Source organism: Puma concolor, chromosome B3, assembly GCF_028749965.1.
Source record: "Puma concolor isolate L17-30 chromosome B3, mPumCon1.1.hap2, whole genome shotgun sequence".
NCBI lineage: Eukaryota > Metazoa > Chordata > Mammalia > Carnivora > Felidae > Puma > Puma concolor.
The window spans coordinates 100,277,316-100,294,074 of NC_141672.1; the positions used below are offsets into that span (position 1 = coordinate 100,277,316).

At 37.8% G+C, this 16,759-nt stretch overlaps 1 protein-coding gene across 2 annotated transcripts in view; it reads right to left on the minus strand.

The window, feature by feature from the left end:
* The window catches only part of PRTG (protogenin), a 134,399-nt gene that overhangs the window by 41,719 nt on the left and 75,921 nt on the right, over window positions 1–16,759 (minus strand). For both annotated transcript variants that reach the window (XM_086710750.1, XM_086710749.1), the window contains exons 10-11: window positions 14,042–14,347; window positions 12,756–12,944 (exon numbers count right to left, since the gene is read on the minus strand). In XM_086710750.1, coding sequence (XP_086566876.1) covers window positions 12,756–12,944; window positions 14,042–14,347 — 495 coding nt within the window. The remainder of the gene's footprint in view (window positions 1–12,755; window positions 12,945–14,041; window positions 14,348–16,759) is intronic.

Sequence of the window (16,759 nt, forward strand, 5' to 3'; positions counted from 1 at the left end):
CTGCCCTTAACTCTACTCTATAGCAATCACTAATCTAATTCTGACTTTTCAAAGATGTCATATAAAGGCAACCATGCAGACTACAACCTTTTGAGACTGGCCTCTTTCACTCAGTATAATGCCATTGAGATTCACCCACAAATCCTGCAAGCAGCAATATAGTTCATTGCTTTTTATTGCTGCATATTTCAATTGTATGAATATACTGCAGCTTGTTTATCCATTCACCCATTGAAGGACATTGATTGTTTCCAGTATTTGGGGTGTAATGGAGCTACACACTTGTGTATAGGTTTTAGTGTGAACATACATTTTCATGTTTCTAGAGGAAAGACGTAGGATGGGACTTCTGAGTCGTATGACACAGACATACTTCACTTAAAAAAAAGGTACTAAACTGTTTTCCAGAGTGGCTGTACCATTTTGCCTTCCTTCAATAATGCATAGGACTTCCAGGCATCCTGCATCCATGTCAGCACTTGTTATTGGCAGTTTTGGCATTTAAACATTTTTCAGTCATTTTAATAGGCATGTAGTGGTAGCTTATTATAGTTTAAATTGTTAAATTTTCATTTATTTCCCTAAAGGCCAATGATGCTGAATATCTTTTCATAGACCCCTTAGGTGTCACTACTGTATCTGAAGTCCTCCCATCAGGCCATAGGTAGCCATAGGTAGCCATAGGTAACCAGTTAAGTCCTAACTGTTCTACATCCAAAACAACTTCAGTCTGCCTTATGTCCAATAAAATACTGCTTTAGCTCACATTCTCACCATCGTAGATTATTTCAACAACCATCATATTGTCTTCTGGCCCTTACTCACTGCATTTTCTACACCCATCCCCAACACTGTCATTACCATTTAGCTTTCTAAAACAAGCCATGTTTGGGGCGCCTGGGTGGCGCAGTCGGTTAAGCGTCCGACTTCAGCCAGGTCACGATCTCGCGGTCCGGGAGTTCGAGCCCCGCGTCAGGCTCTGGGCTGATGGCTCAGAGCCTGGAGCCTGTTTCCGATTCTGTGTCTCCCTCTCTCTCTGCCCCTCCCCCGTTCATGCTCTGTCTCTCTCTGTCCCAAAAATAAATAAACGTTGAAAAAAAAAATAAAATAAAATAAAACAAGCCATGTTCTATTCTCATTTAAAAACTTTTGATGGTTCCTCATTGCTTGTGTTGTAGGACAAAGACCAAATCAATTATTAGGGTACACAGGACTCTTAAAACATGGGTCCTGTTTAACTCTATGGCTTCAGTCTCTACACCTCCTACCTATGTAACCCCTGTTTTAGCCATAAAACCACCAATGAGGCTACTTCTTTAATCTTCTTTTTTGTACACTGTAACTTCCTGTAATTGGAGTGATTTTCCTCCATTCTTTACTAGGCAAACCACTCTCCATCATATGGTAAAAATTAGCCATTTATCCTTTGTGCTTCTAGAACACTCTGATTATACCTCAATTTTGTCTATTAGCACATTTTCCTATGAATGCTGATAGGTCCTTCATGCTCAGCCTAAATGCTTTAGAAGCAGGCTGCCATCTTAATGCTCACATTCTCTGTTCCCAGTACAGGATCTGATACAGAGTATGTGCTTTGAAAAAATATACACTAATTTTTAAATTTTAACAATAATGGAAAATAAACCTAACTTCCACAATTAGGATGGGTAAACTTTATTATGAAAATTTTACGAAACAAGACATGACAATTACATTGGTATAGATAGCAATCTCATGTCATTAAACCAAGTTTTGTGAAATATATATTGTATCAACACTAAAATGAGAAAATTTGCATTTTTAATTAGCTCTATCTTCTAGGCAATGTCTTCAAGAGGTGTTAGGAAAAGAAATCACACAACTCAAAATTGCATGCTACAAAGACGGTTTCAATTTTGTAATTCATTTACTGGTAATTAATTTGCATGAATTTAAAGTTAACTGTAGCCCATTATCAGTAATTTCTAAATTGAGTTCATCTTCTGATTTGCAAGGCCACTGAGCTTCTGTGTCCTAAGCCTGTCCAAAAGAACAACCAAGCAAGCATAGAAGTGTTTTTATCTGAGGCCTATGGAGTTCCATAAAACACTGTACTCACTGTATTCACACAGTGTTAACAAGGGCTTTGTAAACAGTATTGTAGCTCTAAGAGCCTATACTAAAGCTCAATGATAGCAGCTGAATGGACTCAAAAATATTCTTCTTTTGAGTGACCACTAAATGCTCTTGCATTCACACTGTGGCTTCAAAGAACAGTTGATGTTATGGGTTTATGGAATCCATGGCTATATTTCCTTTATTTTCTTGTTCATTTAAAAACACGAAATTTAATTAACTTGGCAATACCACAGTTGCCTAAAATGAAATGTACCAAATCAAGAGTAATTAGGTATTCTGAGGGGGACAGAATACATCATTAGATTTGTGACTGCATGCCTCTTGAGAGCTGACGCAAGCAAAGGAAAGGAGAAATTAAAACACTTTAACACAGTTACAGAACTGACTTAAAGACAAGCATAAACCAAACATCCAAATACCTTCACTTTATAAAACTGTAGGGTATGTGTGTGTGGGTATACACATATACACATGTATATACATGTATATGTATATACACATACATAAACATATACATACTTATAGCTATGTTTATATATATAATATACATTTATATATTTTTTATACAGTGATTATAGTTTCCAAGGGTTGAGTATAAACTGATTTAAAACAATAGAACATGCTATTTTCTAAAGAAATCTTTATTATTTGTGTGCATGGAAACTGCCATGTACAATGGGACTGCAGCAAACAGGGAGGGTAGACTTTTGTAGCATCTCTGAACCAGAAAGGAAGCGAAAAAGAAAGCTCACAAAAACCTCCTCTTTCAGGGAAGAGGCAGTTCTGAGCTGTTTCACATCTTCCCTCTCCGCATTAAATTTTACACACTGCAACAGAAACATATTTCTAAATATAAATCTAATCAGGTCACTTGCTTGCTTAAAATCATTTAGTGTCTTCACACTGCCCTTAGGATAAAGACCAAATTCCCTCATGTAGCTTACCAGGTACTGGCTTCACTTTGTGCTCATATAATAATACTTCATTTTCTCTGGAACATGGTCCCCCTCACTTCCTGAACAACTCAAGTGAATTTCACCATTCTGTGACCATCTCCTGGGTTCTGTCCTTCTGACAGAACCCTCTGCAGAACCTTCTGGCAGAACCCTCTGCCCTCTGCCTCTGCAGAGGCAGGTTTACTATGAAGTTGTGAAGCTTAATTTTCAGAACCCTTCACTTGTATGAAGCCTACACCTACAGTGTACAAGGCCATACACCAACAGTATACTTTTAGATTATTGTTATTTTATTATGTATTTCTTTACTAGTTCCCATATAACCTGTACCTGCCCCTGACCCCTTGCCTAATGAGTCCTACTCATCCTTTAGATTTCAACCTAAATGTTACTTCTTCCTGGAAGCCATTACCATTCCAGCCACGAAACAGGTCAGAAACACCTGCCAAATGATGTTACGGAGATCTGATGTCCACTATCAAAAAGTTCATCACACCATATTTTAGATGCTTATTTAATTGTTGGTCTTCCTCCTAGACTCAAATACTATGACCATGTCTACATTATTATGGCAGTACCTAACATTTAGACTATCATATACTAAGCTTGGTAAATATCTAAGAATCAAAGAATGAACTTGTGAATGAGCACTCAGTGGCAGACAAAATGCAGGGAAGAAGCAGCAAAACTGGAAGATTATACCTGAGAATCTGTGATTCATCTACTCCCTGGATGTTTGAGAAGAAATGCATTGACTGAAGGATGATACCCATGAAAGGCCATTTTGTCCCCCATGTAAAAGTCAAAAAGTATGGGGAAATAGGACTAGAAACAAGATATGCAATAAAAAGTGCAGTAAAGGCAGACTTAAGAGAGGCTTAGTGTCAATAACAATTAAAAACTGTAATTGGCCTGCAGCTCCTGGGTGGCTCAGTTGGTTAAGTGTTCAACTTCAGCTCAGGTCATGATCTTGTGGTTCATCAGTTTGAGCCCTGTGTTGGGCTCTGTGCTGACAGTTCAGAGCCTGGAGCCTGCTTCAGATTCTGTCTCCCTCTCTTTCTGCCCCTCCCCTGTTCACGCGCTGTCTCTCTCTCTCTCTCAACGTTTATTTATTTTTGGGACAGAGAGAGACAGAGCATGAACGGGGGAGGAGCAGAGAGAGAGGGAGACACAGAATCGGAAACAGGCTCCAGGCTCCGAGCCATCAGCCCAGAGCCCGACGCGGGGCTCGAACTCACGGACCGCAAGATCGCGACCTGGCTGAAGTCGGACGCTTAACCAACTGCGCCACCCAGGCGCCCCTCTCTCTCTCTCTCAAAACTAAATAAACATTAAAAAAACAGTAAAAAAACCAAACCAAAACAAAACTGTAATTGGCCAGACAATTAAAAGAGTCAGCAATTTAGGAAGCTAGAAGGCACAAAAACAAATTCTGAAAGATTTCCAACAAGAATAACAAACTTAAAGCTAAAAGTTATTAACTTATAAAGAATTGATATCGGCTATTTTGGAAAAAAACATACTAGGTCATCTAGACCTAACTTTACCAAGCTTTAATGTGCATACTAAGCACCTAAGAATCCTGTTAAAACTGAGATTCTGATCCGGTAGATCTGGAGAGGGAACAAGGAAGTCTGAAATTCAGCATTTCAATAAACTTCCTGATTATACTGCTGATCCTAAGACTGCACTTTGAAGAGCAACCACATTAGAGTCTATACCTGATGAGAAACAAAGGACACCTACCTAAACAGATTCAAACTGAGGAGATGGGGAAACATACAAATGGATGTCAAAAGAAAGCTGGAGTAGCAATATTTACATTGGGCAAAACAGACTTTAAAACAAAGGCTATAACCAGAGTCTACACCTGGAATTGGCAAAATACACTAATATGGTCTGCTGCCTTAGGGTCAGCCTGCCAGTTAAATGGTTTTCATATTTTTAAAAAATTGTTTTTAATTTATTTATTTTGAGAGAGACAGAAACAGCATGAGTGGGGGAGGGGCAGACAGACAAGGAGACAAAGAATCCCAAGCAAGCTCTGTGCTGTCAGCGCAGAGCCCTACGCAAGGCTTGAACATATGAAACCTCAAGATCATAACTTGAACCAAAACCAAGAGCCAGATACTTAAACCACTGAGCCACCCAAATACCTGGTTTTTAGACTTTTAAATACTCAGAAAATAATTTTAATAATACTTAATGATACATCAAAAATACATGAAAGTCAAATTTCAGTGTCCATAAACAAAGTTCTATTGGAATATAACCATATTCATGCATTTATATATTTATTTTGGCTGCTTTTGTGCTATAGTGGCAGAACTGAATACTTGTGGCAGACCTTATGGTCCACTCTGTATTAGTCTGCTTGGCTATCATAACAAAATAGCACAGACTAGATGGCTTAAAAAACAGAAATTAATTTCTCACAACTCTGGAGACTGAGAAGTCTAAGATCAAGGTCTGGCAGTGTTCAGTTTCTGATGAGAGATCTCTTCCTGACTTGCAGACAGCCACCTTCTCACTAAGTCCTTGCTCACACGGTAGAGAGCTCTTGCTGTTTCTTCCTTTTCTTACAATTCACCAGCCTATCATAGTAGAGCTCCGCCTAGTTTAACTCTCGACACCTACCCAAAGGCCATATTTCCAAATCCAGTCACATTAAGGGCTAGGGCTTCAACATACGAATTTGATGGGGACATAAATATTCAGTCCACAACACCCACAAAGCCCAAAATATTTACTATCTAGCCCATAAAAGAAAAAGCTTGCCTGCCCCTGGTCTAGATCCTTGCTTGTCAAAGTTGGCAAGAATGCAAAGATTTTAGGCCCCACCCAAACCTACTAAATTAAAATCTGCATTTTAACAAGATCTCTGGTATAGATAATAAAGCTCAGGAACCACTGGTTTCCAAATCTAGTGATCATGGTAAATCACATGGAAAAAATATTTTTAAAATACAGATTTCCATCCACCCAAGGAGGAGAACAATTTTTAACAACAATTACAACACCTAACTTTTGTTTAAGACTCTCAATGCAGTTCGCTAAGAGCTGTGCTAAACATTATGTGCATTATTTCATTTAATCCTCTTAACGTTCTAAAATAGCTATTATTGGGGCATCTGGGTATCTCAGTTGGTTAAGCATCTGACCCTTGATTTCAGCTCAGGTCATGGTCTCATGGTTCAAGAGTTCGAGCCCCCGGCATCAGGCTGTGCACTGGCAGTGTGGAGCCTGCTTGGGATTTTCTTTCTCTCCCTCTCTCTCTGCCCTTCCCCCACTCACTCAAAATAAACAAATACACTTAAAATAAAATAGCTATTATTATTGTCCCTATCTAAAAGATTAGGCAAATAACCAGGACTTAATTTGTTAATAAGTTACAGAAATTATGTCAGGCAGCAGACATAAAATTTACTTCACCAATACTTTTCTTTCAGCTGTCAGTGCCAAGTGCCTCCTACAATAGAGCATTATAAATGATGTACCATGGGAATGACTGACACCATTTGAGGTTGCAAGAGGATTCCCAGAAGGGTTGAGACTTAAAAGCTAGGCAAGATTTTTCCAAATGCAAAGAGATATATCTACATTTTCATCCAGGAGTATCAAAAATATTTCAGAATGGCAGATAATCTCATTCAAGAAAAGTTTAAGCAAAGATAACCAGAAGATGCACAGTAATTTCTGTACAGTTCTTACAGTTTCATAAATCTGCATTTTGTTGCAAACTGGCAAATGAAAATATCTCCTTTGTTACTGTCTTGATGTTTTTTTATTAAAAATTGTTTAATGTTTATTTATTTTTAAGAGAGTGAGAGAGACAGAGAGATTGAGAGCAGGGCAAGGACAGGAAGAGAGGGAGATACAGAATCTGAAGCAGGCTCCAGGCTCTGAGCTGTCAGCACAGAGCCCAACATGGGGCTCAAATCCACAAACTGCAAAATCATGACCTGATGCTTAACCCACTGAGCTACCCAGGTGCTTCATTACTGTCTTAATATTAACAGTACTTTTTTAATAACAGGGTTGTTTAAGAAATGGATGCTCTGTTTCTTTTGAGTTATTGTTTTTTTTAATTTTCCAAGTATTAAGGTTCTAAAATTTGAGCTGTGTATCTATCATATTTGGCATGTTCAGATCCCATAAGTGATTAACATTTTAAATTAAGAAAAAAAATAGTTGAGTATTTCCTAAAGTCAGCATTGAAGTTTCAATGTATTTTGGCTAGATAACAAATTAAACACAATACAAGAAATGGTAACTTAAAAGATATTTAATAGCGAAGTGAAAAACTTTTACCACGTTCCCTTTGTCGTTATTTGTACTCCCATGTTGTCAGTTTTCTGGCCTACATAGCAGGTGGTTCCCAAAATTATTCATGTCAGAAGTCTACTGGCTTCATTCAAATGAGTTTATTTTATAATTCTTTCAAAGAAAGGAATGAAACAGTGAAATCAGATACTGTTCGGAGGAGCCATTTCTATGAAAAGTAGAATTTAACAGTGATAAAGCACAGGAAGAACTGAGAAGAGGCAAAAAATGTGAGGTATGTCCCCAGCGATCTTGCCTGTAGTAAATAACAGCAATAACGTCAATCGAATTTCTACACCAATCCCTAAAAATTATCTGATAACGTATAAATGCAAAGTGAACTCAGAGAAACCAGTGCTGCTTTATAAAGTCAACACTAATCCGGACAGAATGCTTAATGATGTCTATGTGATTGATAATATGTTACTTTATAAAACAGAAGAATCCTGGCATCTGCAATGACATTTGAGTTGGTAATTGATATGAAGGCACCAAATTATTTGAAATGAATTCATAGGCTAAAAGTCAGTATGGGATACTTGAAACTATACACCATCAGGAAGATTTGTTTATAAAACATGGTTTCTTTTTTTACTCTGTTGCAAGGGGTGCAGTGAGAAAGTTGCTAAACAACCACAATACTAGGATTTTCACCTGTAGCATGTTTCCAAAGATTTTTCTGAGTGTTATCTAAGGCTTCCTTGTGTGTGGGGAATGAGGGAACACAATCTCTAAAAAGACCCTGGCTTGCCTTAAAACGTGACTTCCAGATTTCATACACTCAGTGATTCTAGTTCTCTTCAAAACAAAATCACTACTATAGTAAGGTTCACAATGAACCCTTTCTGATAAAAGTAGTCTCTTTTATGCCACAAAATCTTGTCCTGTCCTAACTAAAGTCTTAACTAAAGAGACTATAATTCCCTCCAGCTATATGAGTTAGGCTCACCAATGGTAGTTCTTTATCTTCTTTCCTCAGATCTGTAACCACACAACCAAATCCTACTCTGTTATGGCAAACAATAGCATCCAGAAATCTGACTTAATTTTACCATGCTTCCATATAAACTGGCTAAGGTATTCTAAAATTACACTGTTGCCGAGGGACTGTTTCTTTTGCCTCCTACTCCCCTGCATAACCGGGAATTCCGATTTTGGATTTTTCAAAAGAAAGAAAGAAAGAAAAAAAAAAGATTGAGTTTAGAAGGTGTACAAGGGATCCAGAAGTGTTACTAATGATTTTTGATATTCTGGACCTGTAAAATTGGTGCTAAATCTCATGCTCACTAATCAAGCTTGCTCTGAAGTTTAATAGCAAACATTCTTTGGCAAAGTAGAATCTAAAGATTATCAGTGTTCCAAGTGCTAAATTAACAACAACACCATCTAAATAGTAATCTTCCCTTTCCCTCTTATTATATAAATATTGAAGAATTAAGTTTCTGACAGCTTATGAAAACAGTCTTCTTTGTTATTAGAAACTCTAACTTCAGAATTTAAAGTCAATTTCTGAAATAAACAGACCAAAAAATGGAGCAAATTATTTCAGAAAGTCTATTATCAGGGAACACAAGTGTGCTATTAATTTTGCTTCAGTTTATTGTGTGATAAATTTAACAAATGTTTTAAAATTCTACTTAAAACTTAGGCAAACATGAAAAGTGCCAAGGGGCAGGGGTGGGGAACAACTAAGTGAAAATAATCACAAGATGCAAAACTTTGAAGAAAATCTCAAACCACAATTTAGAACAAATCACATACACATTAAATGACAAGCTAAATGCTTATTCCCCAACCCCCCAAAACCATTTCTAATTAAAATCAAACTGTATATTTGCAAATCATTAAACTAGAACTAGCAACATCAAAATCTTCCACTAGTCTGCCAATATTTATATTATACTAATAAAGACACGAGAATCTTTTCAACCAGTTTAAAAAACAAACATTCCACATCCCTGACTGAGGGATTTGAGGGTTTGAGGGAACTGAGCTTTGAGGGTTTTGAGTAAAATGTTCTAAAACAACTTTCATTACTAAGTACAATTAAATTTAGTTAATCAGAACTTTGGGAGAAAATTGGGAATGTAAATAAAGTTAGTATCTTTTGATTTAATTCTTTTTGTTTTGAGCAGAGGTCACATTTGTTAAATCTTTAGTATGACAATGCCTTACTTAGAAAAATAATTTGTAAATTCTTATTAAATGAATTGAAATACAGAAATTTCTCTTCTTTCTTTCTTTCTTTCCTTCCTTCCTTCCTTCCTTCCTTCCTTCCTTCCTTCCTTCCTTCCTTCCTTCTTTCTTTTTCTTTCAGAAACAAAGAACTGTTATGTGTTACCAAGGAGACTGTGTCCCAATAACATACTTTTTAGTTGAAAACTTAATTACCAGAAGCAACAAAAGGATGCGTATTAGGGTATCAGAGAAGGGATTAGTATGAAAATGAAATTTTGAGGCATCAGTTGGCTACTCAAATTGACATGGAATCAGCAAACAGAAGCATTTAAATTTCATTTCCAGCCCCACTTAGTAAATCCAGTTCTAGTTAGAGCATCTTTAATGTACAAAAGCTCTATGAAAGCAAGTATTCACCATGCAAGACACAGATAGGGTTCCCTTAACCTACTGCCCTCTACACACATCACTCTCTGTTAAACAGGCAGCTACTGCCAGATGCTCTTACTAAAAATGGTCACAGATGGTCAGTTGTCCAGTTAACAGAACATACTGCCCTCCCAACAGCCAAAAGTAAGAAGGATGGGAGTGAGAGCTGTTAACACTTGCTTGCTTAGTGGGCTGCACCCACTGAACTTGCTGTGAGCTTGGCTAGGTCCCAACAGTGTCTTTCTAAGGACCCTAGGGCTCTCAGGATTAAAAGGCATCTTCAAGGTGATCTGGTCAACAGCTATACAATGCTTGGATCCACACAACTGCCTCTCTGCTAGTCAGCCCTTCTGGTCCTGGCTTGGCACCTCCAGGGGTGTGAAACCCACTGTCCTACAACAAAGTCCTACAACTGTGAGACTACCCTGTTACCCTGCACTGCAGTTAGTCCTACTACTCAGTCAAGTCCATAGTCAGGGCACATGGAGTTATTTTAATAGGCAGGATATCCTGACTATAACAAAATCATTTCCTAGGTTATACATTATAAAGTGTTTTTAAGCTGAACTACTCCAAACAGTATACACAAAGAGGATTTTATAACATAAAAACACAGGCAGTAATATATATGATTTTTTTTAAAACACAGAAGGAAATTAAAGTTCATAGTATTAAAAACTATTATACAGATTACAAAAAACATTTCCACAAAGATCAGTAAGTCATTATATGCACCCATAGAAAATGTTTAAATTTTAGAGCATTATTTTTAATTGACAAAGTTTTAACTGTTTCTCTAAACTTTTCACAAGCAGAAAATTACTGTTCTTCCCAATAAATTATTCATTTGTCTAAAATAAATGACTTATATGTTCAAGAAGAATGCTCTATGAACCTACCTTTTGTATCTTCTACTTATTTATATTTCCTTAACAGTGAAAGAACTGAAGGGGCACCTGGGTGACTCGATCAGTTAAACATCTGACTTTAGCTCAGGCTATGATCTCATGTTTTGTGGGCTCAAGTCTGCATTGAGTCCCGTGCAGACAGCTCAGAGCTTGGAGCCTGCATCAGATTCTGTCTCCCTCTCTCTCTGCCCCTCCCTTGCTCACACACTGTCTCTCCCTCAAAAATAAGTAAATATTAAAAAAAAAAAACAAAACCTGAAGAGACTCGAGATACTATGATGCATAATTTTTCATCAGCAATTTACCAAATCCTGTTTTAAACTTCGTACAACTTTTCTGAATTAATGATATGAACACAGAAAGGGAGAGCATACTGAATGAGAAGCCATGACTAGAAATAAATGCTCCTAACTTTGATGACAGGTTGGGCTAACGTCATCTCCACATCAGTGGTTTTAAGGAAGGTCACCCTGGAACATACATAACTTCTCCTCATCATTTATAAAGCTATGTGACAGGAATCAACAGTGAAATTTATTTAAGCGAATGCAGATTAAGTTAAAATCCAAGACAACAAGATTAGAAGCAAAATGCCATCTGGAAAACTATTGCTAAGAAACAGACGATGGAGTCCTATGTCCCTGCCTCTAAAACCACATTCCCACCATTGCTTCTTACTGCGCCGGGTCTCAGATCTTATGCTGTTTTCACAGTTTGTGCTGTGAGGCCAGAAAAATAAATGGAGCTATCCATACTGGGATCACCAAGCCTTTTTCCTTTTTGTACTCCAAAAGGTAGTCTGTGACAGGGAACGCCAGAGGCACTGTAAAATTTCAGTATGTGCAGAAGATGCTATAACAATTTAGTAGGGAGTTTAGTTAGTAATTGTAATTAAAGTTGCTGCTTTAACAAGTAACTAAGAAAGAACTAAGTGTGCAGTTTACGCCTTGAGTATATCTGTTTATACCCATATATTTATTATAGTCACAAATTTCTTTACTTTCCACTAAACATGTTTACATTCTGGAATTCTTCACTCAGCAAAGACAGGATGAACAGAGAATAAAACAGTGTTATCTATATATATATATCTATATATATATGTATTTTGAGAGAGTGAGAGTGAGTGTGGGAAGGGCAGAGAGAGAGAAGGAGAGACAGAGAGAGAGAATCCCAAGCAGGCTCCGCACTGTCAGTGCAGAGCCCAACACGGGACTTGAACTGATGAACCTTGAAATCATGACCTGAGTCAAAGTCAGACGCTTAACTGAGCCACTCAGGTGCCACAAAAATGATGTCTTTGAGAACTATGAGAAACCCAAAATTAAATGCTTTTTCTCTGGTGTTTCTGTGTTAGAGCTACAAAAATAAATATTTATAGTGACATGGGTCATATGTAAGAGCATTATTTTGTACATAATTTAGATAGATTTTACATGGGAAAATAATACACCTACATAGCACTCTCGGGCAATTTCTGAGTTAATCTTAATTCTGACCATTTGGTGATATTTCCTTTTTACATTCCTATTCTACGTACACCACATACTCACAATAATTTATCAGAGCTCACTCTACTAGAAGTGAACTGTAGAAAGAAAATCAGATGTCCAGAAGTGGGGGAAAGATAGATACCACATTTACCTGACGTTTTGCCAGTTTGCTCACAGTGGTGAGTCAAAGACCAACAGTGACTTAAGCAGTAGGACATACACAGTGATGTAATAAAGGTAATTCTTCTCTTTCCACCAGTATGTCAATTCTTGTCTCTCTATCCAAAAACTCTTTTCCCAACTGGTCAGAAAAGAAGGAAAAAAGGAAAGTGCAGTATGGGCTCACTCACCTAAACCACTGAGAGTATAGAGAAGGTCACTGGTGTCTAAGAAAATGGGTCCATTTTCCTGCTGCCCTTCTTCTTTGTAGTACAGTTTGTAGCCCTGAATGGCTGCTGTGTCCTCAGCATCTTGCTGCCACTTCACAGAAATGGTGGTACAATTCAGAGGCTCCAAATGTAACTCTGGAGACTTAGGGGCTAGAAAAATTCACCAGAAATATATGTATAAAAAATCTGTAATTCACACAAACACACACAGTTTTAAGCCAACAGTTCCAAATAAGTTCAATTCCAAACTTTTATACATATATATATATATATTTTAAAATTTTATTTATTTTGAGAGAAAGAGAGAGAGAGCATGAGAGGGGGAGGGGCAGAGTGAGAGGGAGACAGAGGATCTGAAGTAGGCTCTGCACTGACAACAGAGAGCCCGATACGGGGCTCCAACTCACGAACCGTGAGATCATGAGCCGAGCGGAAGTCAGATGTTCTACTGACTGAGCCACCCAGGTGGCCCCAAAACAATTACATTTTAACTTTCAAAATTCCACACTGGTATTAAACTTGGAGACCAAATTAATCAAGGAACAACAAAAACCTCAGTCACCTTACACTTCACGTTATTAAACAAACAGGGTGTAGAACTTTCTAGCCTTACGGTCTTTCTATTAAAATGATGATTAAAAAAAATGGTAATAATATTAATTAGGTCTCTATTAATATTTAACTTTTGGTAATTCAGTTTGATTTGGACCCACCACCCATCTATGAAGACTCTGCTAAGCAAACTAACAGAGTAACCAAAAGTTTCACATGCTACTGAGCTTTAGTAAAATGGGACTACTCAACAAAAAGTTTAAAATTATTTTCAGTTACATCCATGATCTATGGAATATTTTCATTCATAAATGAAACACAATTTAAATACAATTTAAACATAAAACACATATTTAAACATAAAACACAATTTAAACATAACTTAGATTTATTTTATTTTTTTTAAAGATTAAAAAAATATTTTTAAAATATTTATTTTTGAGAGAGAAAGAGAGACAGAATAAGAGTGGGGGAGGGACAGAGAGAGAAAGACAGAATCCGAAGCATGTTCCAGGCTCTGAGCTGTCAGCACAGTGCCGAATGCAGAACTCAAACTCACGAACCACGAGATCATGACCTGAGCTGAAGTCAGATGCTTAACCGACTGAGCCACCCAGGCTCCCCTAAACATAAGTTAGATTTAAAAAGACCAAAAATACTGTGTTATTTTTCCTCAATAGTTTCTAGAAATTTACCTTTCACACTTGTGGCTTTGGGTGTCCGATGTGAAGTCCACACTGACGACTCTCCCAGCCCCACTCTGGTGGCAGCAGTGATCCGCACCAGGTAGACACTATCAGGTTTCAAGCCCTCCAGAAGGTACTCATGTGTGGTCCCTGGGAGCTCCAGAACTTGGATGGAATTCTCAGTACTGAGGCGGAAGGACAGGCGATACAGGACCACTTGGCCCCGCCGATACTTGGCTGGGATCGGCAGCCAGGAGATGAGGATGTCAGTAGGACTTCGACTTGTCAAACTAATTTCAGGAGGTCTCAAGGGAACTAGTCATACAAGAAGACAGGTTGCTTATGAATATTTAGAATCATTTTTGTCAGTCAGCCCACCAGTATTCACTGAATTCTCTTAAGAGCAAGACCTAACATAACAAAGGAGAGATACTTTCAGCCCTAGTGGTCAAGGTTTTCAGTTGAATAGAGATCACAAACCAGAAAAAAGAGGGAAAAATAATGAGGGATGGTCAAGAATAGAGAATCAAAGAAAACAAAATGTCACTAATAGTAAAAGCCCAAGTCCCCACTGTAACTTCATACAAAGTCCTATCTACTCATACAGTTGGCTTCTGATTAATTCTGTGCCTCAATCTCCTAGTGCTTTCCACTTGTTCCCTCCACTCCAGCCCTTAGCAATTTCCATTTCTTCTGTCTAGAGTGCACTTCCCCCATTCATCTGCCTAGCCAACTCCCTCATTTTCATTTCCTTCAGGTTTTCATTCAAATGTCATCTATTCAGTAAGCCCTTCTTGGGTGACTCTGCCTCATCTCAAACCCTCCCAACATTTCATACTCCCCTCTTCTGCTTTTTTCTCCTTCTCTTAGATAGTTATCAATATCCAACATAGCATATAATTATATAATGGATTGTTCATCTTGTTTATTTTGGGGTGTTTTTTTTTTGAATGTTTATTTGACAGAGAGAGAGACAGAGAGAGAGAGAGCACACACACAAGCTAGTGGGGAAGGGGCAGAGAGAGGGAGACAGAGGATCTTAGGCAGGCTCTATGCTGTCAGCAGAGGGCCCCATGTGGGGCTTGAACTGCGAGATCATGACCTCAGCTGAAATAGGATGCTTAACTGGCTGAGCCACCCAGGCACTCCTCATCTTGTTTATTGTTCCTCTGCCCCTTCTCCCACCAGAAAGTAAGCTCCACGAAACCAGGGACAATTTTTTGTCTCCTTTGTTCACTACTAAGTAACACATAGTAGGTACTCAATGATTATTTGTTGCATGAATGAAATAATAGGTGGAAAAGAGAAAATCAATTAAGCATTTCTGAGTCCTTGATGTGTACGCACTCATGAATTCTGACAAAAACCAAAGGAAGTACTCTGATCATTTCTACTTTATATTGAGGAAATTAAGGGTCAAAGCAGTCAAATCACTTGCTCAAAGTCACACACGTTGTTAGTGAAGTAGATGTAGGCAGACTGAACAAAGCCCACATTCCTATCCCCCCTACTTTACTATTTCCTACATAACAACAGGTTTTCTGTGACAGGGTTATGTAGGGATTAAATGAGATAATGGAGAGAAGGTTTTTAGAATAGGCAGGGGTAAGCCCTCCACAAGTGTCAGTTCCATCTGCTACACTGCTATGTACCCTACGAGACCCACACATTTCAGTTTGAGATACATGGGCTTATGAAATGGGCAGAAACTCGTGCAGAAACGTGAAAGCCAGTGTCAGAAGTCTCATCTTTTCCAGAGAGCAAAATGAAATTTCATTAAATAAAAAAGTTGTAGAGTAAGAAAAGCTTTAAAGGAGAAAAACTTCGAGACCTTAACATTCACTGGAACTGACAAGCTTTAACAAGTAGCTTACTATGGTTAAACCCCTTTCCTTCAAAGACATAGGGAGGAATATACCTCATACACCAAACCCCCCACAAACCCCAGGATAACACCCCCACCAGCCTGTGTTTCACCTTAGATATGCATGTCAGCGGTAAAATGGGAGGAGATAACTAGAGAGGTCATAAGTACTATGATTCACTCTAAAATGAAACAGACTCTCAAGTGAAAACAGAACTTGGAATTTAGCACCCAGATCACTAATATTGCTTTCATTTAGTCATACTCTGAATTTATAAACATTTAAACAAGTGGCATTAACAGAGATGTATGTAAGAGATCTGGGACCAAATAAACAAAGGAAAAGATTTGGAAATCATTAATACAAAAAATGTTTTGAAAATTACAGGTGGACCATTTTGTGAGGATGAGAAACACCTGTAAAGGGAGAACAGTATAATTAGGTGTATGTTAAATCATTCCCTTTTCACAGTGAATGGTACAAAAAGGCCTTCTAGAGCTGCTAAAGAGAGAGATGATGAATCAGAGGAAGAGAATCAGTCTCAGGATTTTCCTAACGGATGAGATTTCCCACCACTGTAAGAATATATGGAGGCCTGCCTTCAAAAGGACTACAACTCAATTTCTAACCCATGATCAGTTAACAAACTGAACTACTATTACTTTCCTCCCTAAGCAGAATAAACATAGTATATCTAAAAATAAACTAACTGCTGATTTTACGAGAACTTTTTTAACTAATAAGTTACTAAATTTCATAAACTACCCGTTTCAGAAACCCAAGACTTCTGACCTCTTGTCATTATATACACTCAATATATTTACTCATTATATATATATTTATTTATGCCTAGAAAATCTCA